The sequence below is a fragment of the Esox lucius genome, chromosome 9, assembly GCF_011004845.1.
Source record: "Esox lucius isolate fEsoLuc1 chromosome 9, fEsoLuc1.pri, whole genome shotgun sequence".
NCBI classification, from domain to species: Eukaryota; Metazoa; Chordata; class Actinopteri; order Esociformes; family Esocidae; genus Esox; species Esox lucius.
Window position 1 is genome coordinate 10,771,621 of NC_047577.1, and position 21,466 is coordinate 10,793,086.

Here is a 21,466-nt window from a genome sequence, read left to right on the forward strand (position 1 = left end):
CCAATAACTTTTAGTCGAAATATCGCAATGTGAAATTACAACAGGAATTTTGTTGACCTGTTGTATTAAGAAAAGAGTAACCAGGGGAGCGGAACAACCTTGTAAACAACTAATTATCTGTACGTTTTTCTACTTTTGCTATCTGCCCATTGTTATAACACTGTACTGTACAGCAAATAATATACATTTTAAAACCCATTTATTTTTTGGAACTTTGAAACAAATGATGCCAATAAAGCCCTCTAAATTGAAATTGGACAGTGAAAGAGTGAGGAAGGGGGACAGAGAGAGGGAGAGAAAGAGAGAGGGGGGAGAGAGGGAAAGAAAACGAGAGGGGGGAGAGAGGGAGAGAAAAACGGAGGGGGGAGAGAGGGAAAGAAAAACAGGGGGGGAGAGAGGGAAAGAAAAACAGAGGGGGGAGAGAGGGAAAGCCCGGTGTTACATCACGAGGAAATAAGATTAATGTTTAATCTCAACCACTTTTCCCTCTCTGACATTCACTGGCATTTACCTTCCCGAGACAGACATGCAATGCTGTTTTGCGGACACACACCACTAACGCCCCTGCCAAGCTCTTTTAAACATGTCATATCGAACGCGCACTTTCCAGCACCATGGCTCAGTTACCGCTGTCACAGTGATCAAAGGGCTTGTTTACATCACGCTACATTTTCCCGAGACGCATCAAACAAGACTTCGAGACACTAGCTCCTTTTGTCGTGCAGATATCAAGAGCACGAGACGCCACCTTACGAGGGTTAGCGCGTGCCACGTTTTTGCTCGGTTTTCCCGAGGTTGTTGGCCACAACACTGCGTGGTACGTCTCAAACGTGTCGGTGTAAATTCAAACTCTATGGAAATGATTATGCAAACTAACACAGGTTTATCTAGCATTTTATTCACTCTGGAAATGTTGACAAGCGCAAAGACAAGCTCCTATTCCAACGGGAACGATTGTGCTCTTCATCCAGTCAGTAAGTCAGTCAGTCAGCCCATGAGTCAGTCAATATGAGCTGGCTGAAATCTCCTACATGAACAGCCACATTCATTGTTGCCTGCGTAGGATACTTCAGGCAAGAGACAAAACTAAAAATCTTATTTGCAGGTTGCTTCTTGGCCACATAAACAGATTCAATCACTTAATTATTAGTGGTAAAAACTTTTTAGACTTCTAAAAACTACTGAAAACGTAAATACATTTTTTACGTTTTATATATTTACGTAAACATTTATTTAGAGTGTGTGTGTGTGTGTGTCTGTAGGGGGGGCTTGTCTGTGTGCCCAGTTGAGCAGAGTCAGTTTAGGTGGTCAGACGGGTCTAGTGTTCAGTAGTCAGTTTAGGTGGTCATACAGGTCTAGTGTTCAGTAGTCTGTTTAGGTGGTCAGACAGGTCTAGTGTTCAGTAGTCAGTTTAGGTGGTCATACAGGTCTAGTGTTCAGTAGTCCGTTTAGGTGGTCCGACAGGTCTAGTGTTCAGTAGTCTGTTTAGGTGGTCCGACAGGTCTAGTGTTCAGTAGTCTGTTTAGGTGGTCAGACAGGTCTAGTGTTCAGCATGCTGTTGGCTTGCACTCCTGACTTTAAGTTGCTTCAGAAGTGTCTGGTCTGTCTTCCCTCCTAACAGTATGACTTTCAACCGGTTCCAAATGCTTTGATATTCTGACAGGACAGTGCAGATTCTGGTGGAAACCCAGACTGGTTTTGTATGGTGCCCTTTCTGTTGCCTGCTCAGTAAGTCCTAGAGACAGTCTCCTGTAATATTGTTGACCTGAGGGAGAGAGAGAGCGAGAGATGAAAAGGTATTATCAATTAGATATGTTCTTTTGTGTTCCTTTTTTATTTTCCACTTGCTTTTGCAATGTACAATTTTTTCCCCCCAAGGCACTGAAGCCGCACTCACTTTTAATGTAATTAGATAGATTGAGATAGAGTGATAGAAACTGGTAGGAAAGCACTACAGAAACGTGAGAAAGAGAGAACGATACAAACTGGAGAGAGAATGAGAGAAGCAGGAGAGAGAGAATGTGATAAACATGAGCCAGAATGAGAGCAAAAGAGAGGGAAGAAATAAGGGAGGGGGTTGTTTGAGGACCGGCTCCTGATTGGTTGGGCTCCTGTGTGTGTTTTCTCAGTGGGCGGAGGATTAAGCAAATCACGTGGTCCCTTTAACCCCTTTTCACGCAAACATCCCACCCACACACACACACACACACTCACAGCTGTTGAAATCTCTCGTCCGCGGCGGTTAGAGCAGTGAAGGCAGCTTGAGTGTGTGTGACAGGGGAATCTGGGACTAGCAGGGAAACTGTTATCCATTGGCATTTGGGTTTGATTTGGACCAGCAAACAGGGTCCACTGAACCAGAGGGGAAGAAGTGGACAGACTGGTTTTCACTCGTCGCCTCTCTCCCTGGTCTTTTTTTCCTCTTTCGATCTCGCTGTTCTTTATTGGATCTAGTGAGGGATTTCTAGACGAGAACCGGGAGTGGAGACATGTGTTCTGACTGGAGCTTCTATTCACGATTCGATCAGATTCACTGAGTACGGGAGACAATAAGGTCAGTTAGTTGGGCTGGTTTTATTACATGTTTATTATTGTGACTATTCCTGCTGTATGACGTTTCTTGGTTGGACTCAATTGATTATTTAAATCTTATTTGAATAAATGAAATTTCTATTTGTGTGGGGGAAGGGGGGGGGGTATTCCTGTTTAATTTAATTGAGTTGGACCAAGATGAATGATCAACCTGTCAGAACCTATGAGGTTAGTTGGCTAGCGCTTCTTCATGGATGTTGTTTACCACCACATCCCTAATAACTTGACAGAGGTTTGAGCGTGTCAGTTTAAATATGTGAGCTGTGAGCTCACCTTACATTCGACTGCCAATGTGATGGGGAATCCCGGGCTTCAATGTTGTGACTGAGTCCGTCACCACAGAGCCAATGAAGACGACAGACACGAAAGCTTTACTGTTTAGCTGCTAATGCATGTTAAGAACGTATAGGCTAACTTCAGTCTTTACACTACTGCACTGCCCCAGCGTGTAGCTACTGCAGTCACATCACACTGGTGTAGTAAGTTTACGGGTGGAGCTGGCCCCTCCGCTTACCATTCACTTTTAAAGTTCAAGTTAAAATACTGAACTGTCTATTGAGGGTGGGATGTGTCTCGTTCGAAGATCCCATTGGCTAAGTCACAGCCACAGGGTGTTTTCATCCCGGGACACGCAACGCTGTTTCTGCGATTTGTTATTGTTGACCGCGTAAATTGCAGTACTCTCACTCGTAGGTCACCGGAGCGCGTTTCATGGTTTCGTGCTCGCATTTATTTGGAAATGACACACCCGCGAACGCGCGCGCACACACACACACAAACATGCGCACTGGTACCGCCCACCTGCAGTGTGTTGAGGCTGTGGCACACTAGATAGTGGACTATAATTAGCGTCTGTGATTCTTTCCGGTTATTGTTGCTGTACGGGTTTGTAGGTCGACGGCTGAGAGATAAATGCACTAGGCTTGATAACACGAGAGATGGGGGGGGGTGGGGGGCAGAGTAATGGAATGTTTCCCATGTCAATAAATCTGTTTACATTGACCTCAACCTGGGGGGGGGGGTAGAGAGAGAGAGAGAGAATTTGTTATTGTTTCCCTCCCGATTTGTTATTGGAGTATTTTACTTGATTGAAACTGTTTATTTTCCACAATTAAATTGAAGATAGAGGGTGGGGGGTGGGGGGGGGGTCAGAGGGGCAGCCAGTGAGAGGGTATCAGGAGGGAGGGGCTCAGTGTATCTGGACAGCCGTCAGAGAGAGGCCTGGTGGGCGATAGTAGTGTAGTAAAGAAAGAAAGCTTATCTCGCTTCGCTGCAGGAGTTAGTCCAAGGCTAAATGTCACTCTGGAATGAGGCGAAGTCGCCGGGCTGAAGGGAGCCTGTGATGTCGACTCGATCGCGATCCACGTGTGTGATTTGTTTCGGCGTTGCTGCTCCCCTTTTGATTCAGCCAAAGCGGCCTTTCCTCAGAGCGGCCTCTCCTCCAGGCCATGGGAAGGGGGTTGGGTTCAGTACACTGTGGCGGCAGGGTAAAGGATAAGAGGTCAGTAGGTTGGAGGTCGTGGTCACCTTGCCTCGGGCTGCCAGTGAGCCTGAGCGAATCACAGTCACGGCCTGGTGCTTTGCAAGCTTCGTTTAGTGGATAGTGTAGTGTGGCAATCCTAGCGTTATCTGTTTATTCATTTAACACTTTTTTTTGTTTTGATTGTCCATTTAGTGACTCCATTTAGTGACATTTAAAATGTGTTGGCGGCAAGTTTCCTCCAATCTAATTGGTCCTTTGACGTTTCCTAATTCGTGTGATCTCCGACCTTTAACTTATCACTTCCCAACTCTGGCGCCGAAGTCAGGGAGACCCTGCCGTGTGAATCTCCCGCCGGGTGACCCTGGAGACGGGAACGCCAGGGGGAATGTTCGGGGGGGGGGGGGGGGGGCCAAAGGAAATACTGATGGAGCCCTCTGGGAACGGAGAGTCTTGGGATTGAGCGGGGTGTGCGGTCCTCCGCGTCGGCGCTCGTTTTACGGGGTGTACCGTTCTGTGCCGTTGTACTGATAAGCAACGACAGAGGTATAGTTTTTTTTTCAAAACGTGAGGAGCTTCAAGGAGGTGTGTGTTCGCGTCCGCGCAGGCTTCTCCTCTGGTCGTGGGGTAGTTCCACATAGGAGGATGCCGTGGGGGGGGGTCGTCGGGGGGGGGGGGTTGCAGCTTTATTTTGGAGACTCCACAGCTGCTAGGGCTGGACCAGAAGGATTGCACCCATCCAGCAATTCCCCCGTTCTCACCATCTCATATTCATGCTCTCTCTTTTTCCCCTTCTAAGGCTCCGTCTCTCCGTCTCTCCCTCCTGTACTATCCATCCGTCCGTCTATCAGAAACACAAGGAGAACCGACCGGAAACTTAATATCACACTGCTTCAACAAATCCAAAAGGTCACTTTTAATGCAGGGAGTTGAACAGCCTTACGTTTTTCGCTCTCTGTTAATTCAGTAAACGCAAACCATTAGTATCCGAAGTGTGTTTACTGACAGTTCATCCCCGGCGGGCCAGCACCAGGTTGTAGTGGCGCGACGCATCCTGCACCATACATTGGGACGGTGTGCCGTGAGGGTGAAGAGAGGAGTCAGGACACAGTGCTGCTGAAGAGGAACAGCAGGAGACCCGGGTCCTCGTTCAAATACATTTGACGTCTTCACCGTTTCGCAGACGTTCTGTTTAAAAAAGGCGGGGGTTTCAGAAGTTCCCTGAACACGGGCAGGGATAAGTAACGTCAAGGACCGTCTGGATACAAACAAAATGTATTCTTGTCTTACTTTCTTCACTTCAGAGTTCCAGAGGGCTGAGATGGTTTCTACATGGCTACTATATGTGAGAACCCTTCCCTACTCCCACCATACCAGGCATTCAGCCCCAGGCCTGTCTATAGATAACTAGCTTGTCTGTCCTATACAATGACTTACTGAATCCTTGACTTGCAAGGCACCACCGCTGCTCCCCCCCATTCCAATGGCAGTGGTTTAGCTAAACACTTAAGGCCTGTGTCTATGTACTTGGCTTCTGTCAGTCTTGCCTGGCTGCAGTCTCAAGTTACGTTCAGTGGCCCAGGGCATGGCCCGGGGACGTGATAAACAGACACACACACACAGAGACATACACACACATTCAAACACACGCATGCGCACACAAGGGGGGTGAATTGAATATCGTCTTACGTAACCTTCGGCGGGGGTGGGTTGCCCAGCTGCCTCTACATTAAGGAGCTGAGATTCCTCTAGTCGGGCTTTTATTCATCACCATGTAAATCAGAGTTAGAAAGGCAGAGGATTGGGTGGAGAGAGGGAGAGGAGGGGGAGAGAGGGATAGGAGGGTGAGAGAGGGATAGGAGGGTGAGAGAGGGATAGGAGGGTGAGAGAGGGAGAGGGGGAGAGAGGGAGAGGAGGGGGAGAGAGGGAGAGGAGGGTGAGAGGGGGAGAGAGGGAGAGGAGGGGGAGAGAGGGAGAGGAGGGGGAGAGAGGGGGAGATAGGGAGAGGAGGGGGAGAGAGGGGGAGAGAGGGAGAGGAGGGGGAGAGAGGGATAGGAGGGGGAGAGAGGGATAGGAGGGGGAGAGAGGAATAGGAGGGTGAGAGAGGGATAGGAGGGTGAGAGAGGGATAGGAGGGTGAGAGAGGGAGAGGAGGGGGAGAGAGGGGGAGATAGGGAGAGGAGGGGGAGAGAGGGATAGGAGGGGGAGAGAGGGATAGGAGGGGGAGAGAGGGAGAGGAGGGGGAGAGAGGGAGAGGAGGGTGAGAGGGGGAGAGAGGGAGAGGAGGGGGAGAGGCGAACAGCGGAGGGAGGGATAAAGGGATAGAGGGGCAGGGGAGGGAGGTAAAGACAAGAAGAGAGGGAATGTGTGTGTGTTAAAGGAGAGAGGGGGAGAACAATTCTGGCAAAGAGGACATGCAAGACTTCCTTCTGTGATGTTTCGGCTGATGGAGTCACGTCACCAAGAACCAAAGCCTAAGCGGTCCTGTGGGTTGATACCAGGAGTCAAACTCAGTTGACCGGTTTATTTGTCAGAACCAGTACCGGTAAGCTTGGACACCCTTATCCATTCACTAGAATGACGCCACTCACCATTGTCACTCGTCGTTAATTGCGGCCATAACACCCAACCGGTGTTCCTGGTTTGTCTGCTGTACCACATCTCTCCGAGCAAATCCGACCCGACGACACGGCGAGGCCAACCAGCAAATGACCTGTGAACTTACAGGTCACATTTGCCTTCACACAGTTGAAGCTGTCTATTTGAGGCTCTGTGAAGCCCCTCCCCTCTCAAGATCACAGGTGTCAGGTTATTGGTCGGCTGTGATGGCAGCGGAATGTCCGGCATGTTCCGCCCGCACTTGATTCCAGAGTCACAGCTGGCCTTTCGGTCCGGCCGTCAAACCCCTTGTCTCTATGCCGGCTCTGCCGGCGGCGTTCACGTAACAGCCCTTCTCGCGTATTATCTGGCCGATACGGTGACAGCTACTGGAACGTGGCTGCCAATCTATGTACATACTGTTGTTTTGTGCATTGCTGCCACATTTGCAGGAAACATATGAAAAATGCCTTACAGTGAGGTTTTTACAGTGAGGTTTGTACAGTGAGGTTTGTACAGTGAGGTTTGTGCAGTGAGGTTTTTACAGTGACATTTTTACCGTGAGTTTTTATTCACCTCTCCTAATGCATATTCCTGTCCGTTCAGCTTTGAGAGTTCCTTTAAAGAGCTGATCCCTGTTTCCTGGGAAAAGCTGAAACTCATATGGCTGTGGGCTTTGGACGGCAGAGAGGAACTTGCGGGGGTATAAAGTAAGCGTAATTTACGCCTGGGCACCGCCTCCTCTGAGACCATGAACCAAGACTGGAGGCCAGCTCAGAGCTGTGCGCTGTGGCTCTTAATCTGAAACATCTTTTTAAGTGCCATTTGACCTGAATGAGCAGCTTAGCAACGCAGCGCGTCAAAGAAAAGAAACCCACCTCCTCCACTCCCACTCCCTAGCTCCTCCCTCCTTACTCCCCCAGCTCCTCCCTCCCTGCTTCCTAGCTCCTCCCTCCCACCTCTCTAGCTCCCTCCCTTCCCGTATCGAATCAACAGCAGGGGAGGGAATGGTACACCCAGTTAAAAAGAGAGGGAAAAAGAGAGTGAAAGAGAGAGGGACAAGCCGAAGAAAGGGGAGGTACAGTAGGGGACAGGGATGTGTTCCTGTGCTGGGTTAACCTTGTTTATGTCCAAATGGCACATGACTGGAGTGATTAGGAAAACAATCCCAGCTGTAGAGATGTCTCTTTCTCTCTCTTGCTCTCTCTCTCTTTCCCTTCTTCTCTCTCCCTCCCGCTCTGCCTGCCACCCCCCCCCCCCCTCTGCCTACTGCTCTCTCTCTCTCCCTCCTCCTCTCCCTGCCTCTCCCTCTCTCGTTTGTTGAAACCACAAGCCATCTGGTTGACCCCAGCTTGCTCTCCACCCAGCCCAGATCTAATACACTGAGGCTTAAAGGCCCAGTGGCGTCATAAACGTCCGGTCAAAAGTAACACACGGAAATTGGAATAAGGATGATAGTGCCCCTTTTTGTATGAGGGCTGATTTCACAAAGATGATCTGACTATACAACACTGTTTCCAAAATAGTTGGGACGCTACGTAAAATGCCAATAAAAACAGAATGCAGTGATGTGCAAATCATTCATCGCTGCATTTAATTGAAAATAGTACAATGACAACGTAACAAATGTTAAAACTTTTATTGTTTTTGGAAGAATACATGCCCATTTAGAATTTCATGCCAGCAAAACGTGCACTAATGCACCCCCATACCATGACGGATGCTAGCTTTGAACTGTGTGCTGATAAGAAGCCAGATGGTCCCTCTCTTGTTTAGTCTGGAAGACGCAGCGTCCATGATTCCCAAAAGTGATTTCACATTTTGAATCGTCAGACCACAGGACAGTTTTTCCACATCTTAAATGAGCTTGGGCCCAGAGAAGGTGACGGCGGTTCTGGATCTTGTTTCTTCTTTGCATGGTAGAGTTCTAACTTAAATTTTTTGATGCAGGGATGCACTGTGCTCACAGACAATGGTTTTCAGAAGTGTTCATGAGCCCATGCAGTGATTTCCACTAAATAATTGTGTCAGATTTTAATGCAGTGCCGCCTGAGGGCCAAAAGAGCATGGCCACCCAATATTGGTTTTCGGCCTTGTCCCTTGCATACAGACATTTCTCTGGATTCTCTGAATCTTTTAATTATATTGTGTACCACAGATGATGAGATCCCCCCAAATCTTTGCAATTTTACATTGTGATACGTTATTCCTAAATTGTGGCACAATTTGCCCACACAGTCTTTCACAGAGTGATGAACCCCTCCCCATCCTCACTTCTGACAGACCCATCCTCTCTGGAATGATCTTTTAATACCCAATGAAGTAACTGGCTTGTTCCTAATTGACCTAATTAGTTGTGTGATATTCCACCAGGTTTTGTTGTTTAGAATTACACATCATTTCTTTGGTTGCCTCTGTCCCAACTTTTTGAAACGTGTTGCTGACCTCAAATTCAGAGTGGGCATATATTTTTCAAGGAACAATAAAATGCCTCAGTTTCAACATTTGATATGTTGTCTTTGTACTATTTTCTATAGAATATAGGGTTTAAATGATTTGCACAACATTGCATTCTGTTTTTATTTATCATTTTACACAGCGTCTCAACTTTTTTGGAAACGGTTGTACCGTTCTAGTCAATAATAGACCCTAATAGACCAAAGCTGTCCAGCTGGATAAGGGCGTGAGCTCAAGACCATCCTGTATGAAAATCAGGGCTGTGTATGTAAATAAGCTACTTAAAAAAAAAAGTAGCTTATTTTCCTGACACCCACGTGGTGACATTGAGCATTTCCAGGGGCAAAATGTATCTGTGGAATTGTTGATAAAAAAAATATATTCATGTTAAAGTAAAAAAAAAAAAAAGGAAATATTCTATTATTTAGTAGACATAATGATAATTACACAATGCAATCACAAAGACCAAATGGTGGCTTGAACTCCACAACCACTGCTACAAGACGGCCACAGACTGCAAAATACCCTGGGAGGTGACATATGTTGCACACACACACATGCACACCCACACACAAACGCGCACCCCCTCACCAGGTCCCTGTAGTTGATGTTCTCTTGTCATATACTACTTAAACCCATGCTTTATTTCTGATTCATTGCACTCTCTCATTTGGAGTGGCTACAAAAGTAGTTTTGTGGGGGCAGTAAAAAAAACAAACACATGACGTGCTATGGATGGGTTGCCATGCCAACTAAAACAGGCAAACAGCAACCTGTAGTTAGGGGAAATGTATTCACTAACCCCAGTCCCTGACCCTGATAGTCAAACAAAATATTCACCTCTCTCGTATGCTTAGTTTCCCCTCTCTGGGACACTTTCCATGTTGATAACTGACCGTGTGTGTCTGCGTACGCACTTACGCACGCGCTCGCGCGCGTGTGTGTAGAAGTTCTTGGCTTCTGACTCCTGTTGTTGGCGTGGGTGAGTTGGCCAATCACAAAGCAGCGTTTCCTCAGAAGACCTCCTGGTAGGAAGGGCATCCTCTTCCTGCTTGTCGGATACGTTGCCGTGGTTTCCTTTCTGGCCGTCTGTGGGACATGTCACTGTCATCTGCTCTCCCGTGGTGCTTATCTCTGTCTGTCTTCAGTAGGGAATTGTGGTGCCGTGGGAATCTACTTGGTCACTTTATCACTGGTTTTCACTTCTGTAGACAGGTTCATGCTAATAGGAATTGATTTTGTTGTTACACAAAGCCAGGAGCTGAGCATACATGTGTCAGTGCTCTGTCTAATAAACTGACTTTTTCTGTTCACGGTCCAGCGAATTAAGCAGAAATCTTTCTTCACACGATTTCTCTCTGCATAGTACAGTGACTCCATAACTTCCATGAACCAACTCGTTACTGATTGGATCATCTCTCACCAATCAGATTATCAAAGCCAAAATGTTGCTTTAGCTTTCCTGGCCCAACCCGCTCCATTCTGGGAAAAATCAGACGAGAAGCCATTTGTTTCTGGCACCAATCAGACCAGAAGCCATTGGTTTCTCGTACCAATCAGACCAGAATCCATTTGTTTCTGGGACCAATCAGACCAGAATCCATTTGTTTCTGGGACCAATCAGACCAGAATCCATTTGTTTCTGGCACCATTCAGACAAGAAGCCATTTGTCTCTGGGACCGAGCAGACAGTAGGTGGGTGTGGCGTAGTGATGGCCGAGCACAGGGAGTGTTTGTAGCCCGGCACACAGGTCCCAGGATTTAGCTTTGTATTCCTATAATAGTCCTCTTAGCTTTGACTCGTTCACTAGTTAAGCAGTGCATTGTGAATCGTTTCATGCTCAGTTTATCTTTTTTGACACGGTCACTACTCCTAGGAAAGCACTTTGGACTCGTACCTGGGGGCGCTCTGTCTTCGCTGAATAGCGCTAGCAGCACAGTTTATGTTGTACAGCAAAATGCGTAGAAGTACAGCAGAATGCGTCTCTTCCCACAGTCTCTCACTGTGTTGCGCCATGATCCTGGCAAGCAAGACTTCTAAATAAACCCTCCCTTTGGGATAATAAACATCTCTACAGTTCAATGGGAGGCGGGGCTCTTCAGGACTCCGGTTTTTTAGCATTGACTGAATATGCCGTGATCTTTGCACGTTTTCACGAGGGGGTCATGTTAAATAGATGTCACGGACCAAACAACTCGGAGACAATTTATGTCGCTGTCGCGGGTGATGATCTCCTGAAACGTGTGAGTTCCCTGCCTTAAACCTCTCATCCCTCCGTCCTCCCAGGCGAGAAGCTAGGCTCTACTGGAGCGACGTCAGAAAGCAGACATGAGCACGGACGGCAGTCACGGCGTGGTCACCACCCCGCCCCCACACAGCGGAGGACCCGGCGGTCCGAAGGAGCGCTACTTTGACCGCATCGACCCCAACGACCCGGAGTACCTGAGAGAGAGGAACATGTCCCCGGACCTCCGCCAGGACTTCAACATGATGGAGCAGAAGAAGAGGGTCACTCAGATACTACAGAGTCCAGTAAGTGTGTGTGTGTGTGTGTGTGTGTGTGTGTGGTGGTGGGGTGGGGGGGCCTGAATGCCCATTCAACCCCCTGTTGCCTGTTCACAGCCTCTCTCCAGTCCCCTGACTCGGACACGACGGCGTGTTTACCCACAGGGGTGTTGACTTAAGGCGGGGCGGGACATGCGCTTATCGCTCCGGTCCGTTTGCCGTGTTTGGGAAGCCTGATGCAGCTTGTTCATTCTGCCAGGCGTTGCGTGTGATCCTCCCTGCGAGTCTCCGGGTTGTTCTTCGGCGCCCTTCTTCACCCTCCGCCTGGGGAAGCCGAGCCCGTAAAGGACACTCACACTGGGGTCTCAAAATACATTGCGTGTGTGTGTGTGTGTGTGTGTGTGTGTGTGTGTGTGTGCGTGTGTTGTTTTGATGTGTGTTAGGCTCTGAGCCAAGCCTACAGTCTCATCCCATGAACCAGCAGAATGAGTCTCCCACAGGCTATAGAATAGTATTGCGATCTCCTTCACGTGTGGCCGACAGATTCTCTCAGTCTGGTAGAGACTGTCGCTCACACAAACTCTCTGTACATCTGTGTGCCTCCTTCCAACTGGCTCTCCCTTCCTCTACTCCATCTTGGTCTGAATCTGGGGTTCCTCAGCTGTGCTAACAGTGTCGCGGACAGAGGTTGTCTCAAATGACATGTTTTCTCCAGACCTCCCATGACAGAGGTAGACCAACATATGTTTAAACAGAGACCAATATAGACTGGGCGGGACTGGCCCCTAGCTGAGCACAGAGGACTCCTGCTGCTTCTCTCTGCAGCCTGCAGGCATAGACCTGTCTACAGAATCAGAACGGACAAAAGAAACTGTTCTCTTTAGTGGAGTCAGATAACAGAGAATAGAAACTGTTCTGTTTAGTGGATTCAGATAACAGAGAATAGAAGCTGTTCTGTTTAGTGGAGTCAGATAACAGAGAATCGAAGCTGTTCTGTTTAGTGGAGTCAGATAACAGAGAATCGAAGCTGTTCTGTTTAGTGGAGTCAGATAACAGAGAATCGAAACTGTTCTGTTTAGTGGAGTCAGAGAATGGAGAATAGAAGCTGGTGAGTTCTGTTTAATGGATGGAATAGAAGCTGGGTTTATGTTTAGAGGTGTCAGTTACAACCCTACATGGAGGGTTTTATTCCTGGTCTGGCTCCTGGCCTTTAAACAATGACTCAAATGAATTGGGATGAAGGTCCAGTGGAAAACGGACACTCCTGTGTCAGAAGAGGAGCACTGTGTAGGGGGCCATTGGGACGGTGAAAAGGTGTCATGGGATCCAGACTAAAGGTTTTCCAGTCCTGTCTCATCCACTGGGATGATAGTTAGGCCGCCAGATACACAAGATAATGTTGTTGGATGGGATTTAATCCCCAATTTCACATGCGAGTGGTACCTCCAGCCTCAGACCGACAGACAGGCAGACAGACAGACAGGCAGACCGGCAGACAGACAGACAGGCAGACCGGCGGACAGACAGACTGACAGACAGGCAGGCAGACAGACAGACAGACAGACAGACAGGCAGGCGGACAGGCAGACAGACAGGCAGACAAACACTCGAGTTCAAACAGACCCCAGACCACAAAACTCAAAGGTTGTGTTTGTCTCTTTCGGTTTTTCCTTGGTTGCTTTATAACCATTCCGCTTACATCCTGCCTTATTTTGAGCGACCAATACGTAGACATACAGAGACGGAGACGGAGAGGAAGAACAAAAGAGAAAGCTTGAAAGCTGGTGGAAACATAGTGTAAACAGTAAGGAGTCTGCCATATTTGATTCAGCGGGCTGTGATGGGTCTATTTTTGACGGCCGGGACAGTTCCTCCCTGCAGGCCTCACTGCTGCTGGACCCGTGGGACTGTTTTAAGTGTCGTACACACTGCGGTCACATTGGGAAAGTCGATAGCATCGATTGGCTGGCAGTATTTCTCTCTCTCTCTCTCTCGGTCCACATGAAAGACTATCATAGTGCTGACTAAACCAGTCAGGCTGTTGGTGTTTGGCGGGCTGTAATTACAGGCTGTTATGCTTCACCTGGTCTGTGTGTGCGCGTGCACGTGTGCCCCCCCCCGCCCCCCCAAAAAAACAGACGCAGTTTGAGAAGTGAAAAGGCAGTTGTAGTTGAGCTCCATTCGCCGGATCCCGTAAGGCTTTATGAATGAAAGGCCGGGAGCAGCGTGGAGGTTCTGGCAGACCCGGTTCTGGCAGACCTCTGTGGGTTACACCACAGTCTGCACTATTGCACAAAAGTCCGGAACAGAACCCCCGAGCTCAGCACTTGCGCATCCACGCCACTGCAGTGCACCCGGCAGTCCTGGCCAGAGGTCGTCGCCGCGGCAACGGGGCCCAGAGCAACATCGGAATGTTTGGCGTCGGCTCAGACCTCGGAACCCCCAGAGTTCTGCTGAGTCCGGGTTATGTTCTGCGGGGACTCTTTACAATAGGGGAGGTATGAATCAGGCCGTTGGTAAAAGCCTGTTCCAAAGGCTCGGGGGGGGGGGGGGGGGGGTTTGAGACTCTGAGAAAGCTCTGGACTCAAAGAGACTTACATGCAAACGTCTGTGTTTGCGTGCGTTTCGTTCCAAGCAGGAACATTGAATAATAAACATTAACATTGGATGGCAATGTGTCTCTCTGTTCTGGGAGTCACTGTAGAGAAAATGTGATTTACATAGATTCAATATAGTAACTCGTTTGTGGCACCTATTATCTTGTAGTGTGGCGTTAAAGAAACCCAGTCATGATGTTATCTGATTTTTAGACTTTTTTTCTTTTTTTTTTTAGACTGAGTTTTTTCTTTGCAATCATCAGGCTTTGGTTGGACGTTACATATAGACATTAAGGTGGCGTTAAGGTGGTGTGAAGACGTTAAGGTGGTGTGAAGACTTTAAGGTGGTGTGAAGACATTAAGGTGGTGTTAAGGTGGTGTGAAGACATTAAGGTGGTGTGAAGACGTTAAGGTGGTGTGAAGACCCTAAGGTGGTGTGAAGACTTTAAGGTGGTGTGAAGACATTAAGGTGGTGTTAAGGTGGTGTGAAGACATTAAGGTGGTGTGAAGACTAAGGTGGTGTGAAGACATTAAGGTGGTTTTAAGGTGGTGTGAAGACATTAAGGTGGTGTTAAGGTGGTGTGAAGACATTAAGGTGGTGTGAAGACTTTAAGGTGGTGTGAAGACATTAAGGTGGTGTGAAGACTAAGGTGGTGTGGATAAGCTCAGTTTGGAGTCAGCAGGTGGAGTCAGAGGGTGGTGTCAGTGTGTGCGTGTGTGTGTGTTTGTGACTCACTTTTCCTTTATGTTCTGTATCTGATCTTGTCCCAGATCCAGTAGTGTGGGAGTGTTAGGGAGCAGACCTGGAGGCAGAACAAGGGTGGGGTTGTGAAATGTCAGGTGAGGAGAAACCGGGCCCGACCAACGCGAGACGCGTGCTATGAAAAGTCAACCTGAATTGTGTATCTCTGTAGAGTGTGTAGGTGTCGGCCTGTAAGTAGTGTGTTTTTTTTGTCTGTGTGTGTGTGTGTGTGTGTTTATGTGTGTATGCATGCATTGCTGGCCAAGGGAATGCTGGCGAAAGGGGACCTGAGGACATGGGGATAATAGTAGCCAGGAGAGACATCTCGGTCCTCGCCTGTCTTGCCAACCAATCTGCAGTCAGTGGATGTGTCCGGGGCAACGGACCAAGTGACACCCAAGGAGCTCCAGTCTAGTCTGTGATTAATCTTGTCCTCTTCATTTCCTCTCTCTCCTTCTGTGTTCAGGCCTTTAAGGATGAGTTGGAGGGGCTGATCGAGGAGCAGAAAAAGAAAGGCAACAACCCCACCGGTCTTCTGGCCCTCAGACAAATCGCAGACTTCTTCATGTCCTCATCCGTAGCAGGCTTCAATACATCCCCCCTCAGTGAGTCATTCCGGGTCGTGTTGTTCGGGTTGAGCGCTGGCAAAACGTTTTGCGTCAGACAAGGGAGAAATCCCCTTTCTCGTTGGACATCTTTGTGTGGTGTCTATATTTTTAGTTCAATTTGTCCGTTGGTTTTCTTTTTTTGTGCTTGATGAAGGTACCCACGGGCTCCGGCCCCATCTCCCTCAGAACTAAAGTCACTCACTGAAGCGCAATGCCCGCTTTGCCACAGGCAATTGGCTATCCAGTGTAGTCTACTTGGCCCGTGGGCATCTCCATTCTACGTTGTTCTTAAATGGTTAAGAGGACACAGGCTAACCCGCACAGTCACCTAGCAAACAACTTCCTCGAGGTGCCCAGGGGAACACGACACAACATCCTGTGTTCCGTGCGATGCTGGTTTTTGCAGGGCACACACGTCTATCGGTAAACTGTCCTTCTCAGCTCGACTCTGGAAAAGAAAACGCGCACTTCCTGTCCCCTCTGCTTTGGCCCCCGTTGAGTCCAGGTCTCCACATGTGAAGTCTGTTTCCAATCACAGAACTCCAGAGCTCAGAAATGCAGTACTGATGATGAATTACCATGACGACTCCAACAGAGTCCCCAGTTGGATCCGCTGTCCCCGAAACATATCTTCATCATAATCACAGAGTGTCCTATTATTTGGTTTAGTCGATGACTGAAAAGGATGTTTTTCAATCGTAGCGTTTGGTTTGTCACTTAATAAATGTATGCTGAATGTTATTGAATTTACTGTAATGTTATAGTCCACTGTATGAGATCAGTGTCAGTGCAAAGGGTGGCTTGTGGGTGTTAACTGTCCAAGGAAAGGAAGACAATGGTACATCAGTTGGAGGGAAGGTCCTCTGATGTATGCCCTGTGCACATCTGTAACCCCTGGTTGTTAGTCATGACTGTTCCATAATAATATATTTCTAATTAAATACGTATGTAATGATGGGTATGACTTCTTGTTAGATCGCTTTACGTGCTTAGTTTCTTTGGTCACAATCCAGATGGCCTAGAAAATTGGCTGTAATTGATTTATGTCTTAATTATATTAAGCAGAGAACAAAACGGTCCCCAACAATAATAAACCTTCTGGTTTTCTTCCTCTGCCCCCCTCCCCTTCATAGGCCTTGGAATGGTCACCCCCATCAATGACCTGTATGGAGTGGAATCTACCAGTCTGGTAAAAGGGGAGAAGCAGACTCGCTGCAAGCTGGCCAGCCTCTACCGGCTGGTGGACCTGTTCAGCTGGGCACATTTCGCCAGCTCCTACATCACCGTAAGACCATAATATTGCAGCAACCTTATAACGACCAGCTCATCAGAAACTGTGATTTGAACTGTGAACTGTGATTTGAGACGCACTGCAAGCCGGGCTCTATCTTTAGTTAGTCCTTAACTACATCAAATCTGTGTTTTCTAGACAGGTGAAACGGTTTGTCTATTCGTTAGCTAAAACTGTGCGTTTAATCGTCAGGTTCCTATGTTGTTTTCCTTGTTGTCTGCAGCAGCACATTGAAGCTGTAGGATGATGACTTTGAAGCTGTAGGATGATGACTTTGGAGCTGTAGGATGATGACTTTGAAGCTGTAGGATGATGACTTTGAAGCTGTAGGATGATGACTTTGAAGCTGTAGGATGATGACTTTGGAGTTGTAGGATGATGACTTTGAAGCTGTAGGATGATGACACAAGGTTGTTTTTGTATCCAGGTGCGAGTCAGCAAAGAACAGGACCACATTCTTATCATCCCCAGAGGACTGTCATTCTCCGAGGCCTCCGCCTCCAACCTGGTAAGGCCAATCACAACTTGTGAGAACCAACGTTCGCCCAATCAGGACACAGAGAACTCTCAGAACCATTGAGAACACTCTTTCAGGTCCCAGGTGTGTTTATGTCTGTGTTTTTATGAAGGAAAATAAAGGTACAAGGAAAACCAACAGTTCTCACTTTAACAAGAAGATCTGACTTGTGGTTACGGTTAGGTTTAAAGTTCACGATAGACATAAAGGTTACGTTACTGAGGTTAGATGAAGGTTATGCTTACGTCAGGATTTAGATAAACTACTTCATTCCGAATTACCGTTCCTCCCCTTGATAATAAAAACGACATCTGTGCTTGGTCGTGTGCTCGCGTGTTTGTCAGGTGCCAAAGTAAGCCAATACTGGTACGTGGTGTGGAGAAAAGGTTTTCTGGCAACCCTTCACACAAACCCAGGACAACAGAGCCAGAGCTTAATCAGCCCTATATCCGGCCATTATTTGTGAGCAGACGTCCAACAGTCTGGCTCACTGGTCGACAGTGTTTCCAAGACGCTAACGTTGTGCTAATATCTACATGCACACAGCACCAAAGAATGGACGCCACCTGTATTGCTTCATAGTTACCAGGCCGTGCCTGTAGGCTGCGGTTGGAACAGAAGCCGTGTGCGTCGACAAGCAATGTGTTTGTTGTGGCAACCGCAAGGTTGTCCGCGGGTTATTCAGCGCTATCATGTAACTGTCCCACGCTGTCGTTCTGTTGTGCGTAACCCTGGGGTTGTTTTCAACGCTCAGACGAGAAAAGCTGTTTTAAATATCTCTGTTAGGAATATGGGTCCTGCTTAACGTTGGGATTCCCACTCTGTACTACATTTAAAGAGTATTTTATAATTGATTGTGTTTGTGTACTAAAATAGTATCTTTAATGTTGTTGTTGTTTTGTCATGGCCTCAGACTCACTACTGAAGTGAAAGCGAAATCGTGCCCTGCGTGTGACTCAAATAGAATTCTAGTGCCTGGAGCCAAATGTGTGGTCGGCTGTTGGCCGTGTAGTTCTACCGCTTCTGAAATGCCTGGGTAAATGCTCAGCTATGGTATCGGGACAAAGGACATTTACAGGGCATTATTTCAAAGAATGACCAAAACCGTAACGAAAAAGTCTGATTGCATTCACAGTCTTTCGGCTGTGATTTCAAGTCCAGTAGTCTGTGATTTCAAGTCCAGTAGTCTGTGATTTCAAGTCCAGTAGTCTGTGATTTCAAGTCCAGTAGTCTGTGATTTTCAGTTCAGTGGTCTGTGATTTTCAGTTCAGTTGTCTGTGAATTCATGTCCAGCAATGACCATTAAGATCTTCTCCACTTGCTGGGCTTTTACAGGGGTGGACTCCAGTATAAAATTGGTAAACTTGTAAATAGCTGTATGAGATATTTCATACATGAAACAAAAAGCGAACAGGCTGTTTTTACGTGTGCATGCTCTCTCCTCAGGTTAAACAAAAATTTATACATACAGAAGATTTGTAGAATGGAAAATAAATAGTTGCTGTTCTGACTGCTCTGAGACACTGATCAGTTGACCCAGAGATAAATCACATGTTGGTAATGCAATAGTTTGAATATGTAGTATTCTAATTGTTTCGAGAAGATCCAATTGGTGATTACTTTATTCTGTAGAAGAGCTCTCACCACAAACAACTTCAGCTAGTCTTAGAAAAAAGCCAGTACCAAACCCAGGTCTCCTGTCCTTCTGGCTTGGGCTAAGACTGACTCAGAAGACCGTGAAATAGAGGGGGGGGGGGGGGGGGGGGGGGGGGGGGGGGGGGGGGCAGAGAGATAGAGGGAGTGTGGGATGGCCAGAAAGAATAAGAACTAAGTTAAAGGTCACTGTAGAGAGAGTCCTTGGCTAAAACCCAAACAATGACTGAATAGAGAAGAAACTGTCTGAAATGAATGTGTCTACGGCCTGTTTTTGGAAGTTGAGGTTTCCTTTTGGTTGATACCTTCACAAACTACACATTTAAGAGTGTTATGGGTAATACATTCTTTTTACACACACACACACACACAGAGCCAGAAATCTTTGTCTCTGTGACAACCACAACAACTACTCTGCAGCTGTTGAATGAAGTCTCTCTTCTCTGTTTCTCCTTCCAGTGGGACTGTTATGGGTTTGAACCCAGTAAAGAAGAATGTTCTAGAGGCAGCACTGCCGTTAACCAACTTAGAGAGGAAGTCATCCAGATCTCAGCGTGTTAGAGGTTGCTAAGAGATGAAAAGGTCATTGAAAGGCTGTAGGGGTCAGGGATTGACATTCTGGCATGGGGCTCTCGATGACCTCGGCTGCAATCTGAAGGAGAGGACACCTGTAGGAAGAAAACTGGCCTTCAGACAACCAGAGAGACAGAGACTGGGGGAGAGAGACACAGAGACACTATAACCCAGAGAGATAGACAGTGACTTGGAGAGAGAAACAGAGACACTATAACCCAGAGAGACCTACAGAGACTGGGAGAGAGACACAGAGACACTATAACCCAGGGAGACCTACAGAGACTGGGAGAGACACAGAGACACTATAACCCAGGGAGATAGACAGAGACTGGGAGAGAGACACAGAGACACTATAACCCAGGGAGACCTACAGAGATTGGGAGAGAGACACAGAGACACTATAACCCAGGGAGATAGACAGAGACTGGGAGAGAGACACAGAGACACTATAACCCAGGGAGATAGACAGAGACTGGGAGAGAGACACAGAGACACTATAACCCAGGGAGACCTACAGAGACTGGGAGAGAGACACAGAGACACTATAACCCAGGGAGATAGACAGAGACTGGGAGAGAGACACTATAACCCAGGGAGATAGACAGAGACTGGGAGAGAGACACAGAGACACTATAACCCAGGGAGATAGACAGAGACTGGGAGAGAGACACAGAGACACTATAACCCAGGGAGACAGACCGAGACTGGGAGAGAGACACAGAGACACTATAACCCAGGGAGATTGTTCAAAAGGTGTTGAATCGAATGCCATGTCATTCTTTAGTCTGATGGTTGGTCTCTTCTGAAACTCTAGGTTTCATTTTCGATTTTTATGTTGCATTATTGTTTCATCAATAAGACATTTAATAAGACATAATAAAACAGTTGTCATAATGTAAGAACCTATGTAACAGGCCAGTTATGACAAGGTCCTCTCTATAGATGACTCTCATGGCAATTGTTCCTAGGGTTTTCAGTTTGAAAGTCTGTCAGGTTGTAACTGTTGCCATCGTCTAGCTGTTGTTTTGAGAAGGTTTCCTGTTGTATTGCGAACTCCAAGCAGCCAGCCGGCGTTCTGTCTCCCGGTAAACCCGACATCAAGATTCATCCGTGACCAACTGTTCAGCCAGTACAGAGGCTTATAAACTTCACCCACCCAGAAAGCAATATGAAGGACCTTTACGTTAGACCACAGAGGATCTGTGCTCGGAGTCCATCCCAAATGGCCCCCGATTCCCTACAAACTCCACTACTTTTCAACAGAGGGTCCGCGGAGAGCCCCCCGGTCACAAGTAGTGCCCTCGAAAGCGAACAGGGTGGCATTTGGGACGTGGGTCCTGTGTGACCTCTGGTCAGCCCGCTTTGCTCCACCCCTGAATTAGCCCTCCGGTTGTGGTTCTCCTCAGTTCCCTTAAACTGGAGCCAATGCACTGGATTACGTAGATTCAGAAATCCTGTTTTCAAATTAGATTCGGGGATCATTCTGGTCTCACAGGAGTTGGGGCTTGGTGACTTCTGAACAGCTGCTTCATGTGGAAGTAGGAAGGTCTTCCGTTGAAACATGGTGCAACAGTGAAAGGGGCTGAGAGATAGGAGAGAGACTGGCAAAGAGACACTAGTGCGGCCTGTCAAATGAGATCCACTGCCCATGTCCGGTCGGGGTGGCGAGGTCACCATAGAGCTTTCTGATTGGTTCATACCCTGACCACAGGGGATGGAGAGATGCCATCTTATAAATTTACAGTGAGCTGATGGTTGATAAACGGAAGGGGCTCTGTGCTCCACTATCCGTTTGCTGCTTTTCTATGTCATCCTCAAAACAGCATGTCATCGGCCTGCATCGCATCTGG

General features: G+C 47.6%; 1 protein-coding gene across 10 annotated transcripts in view; it reads left to right on the forward strand.

Annotated features, from left to right (window-relative positions):
• add3a (adducin 3 (gamma) a) overlaps nucleotides 1-21,466 on the forward strand; it is a 92,623-nt gene that overhangs the window by 56,791 nt on the left and 14,366 nt on the right. For 9 of the 10 annotated variants that reach the window (XM_029122545.2, XM_029122544.2, XM_029122546.2 and 6 more), the window contains 4 exons: nucleotides 11,414-11,659; nucleotides 15,438-15,576; nucleotides 16,713-16,864; nucleotides 17,298-17,378. In XM_029122545.2, coding sequence (XP_028978378.1) covers nucleotides 11,456-11,659; nucleotides 15,438-15,576; nucleotides 16,713-16,864; nucleotides 17,298-17,378 — 576 coding nt within the window. In that variant the 5' untranslated portion in view covers nucleotides 11,414-11,455. Of the gene's footprint in view, nucleotides 1-2,204; nucleotides 2,555-11,413; nucleotides 11,660-15,437; nucleotides 15,577-16,712; nucleotides 16,865-17,297; nucleotides 17,379-21,466 lie in introns of those variants that run through there. The other variant, XM_029122543.2, reaches the window with a different exon arrangement.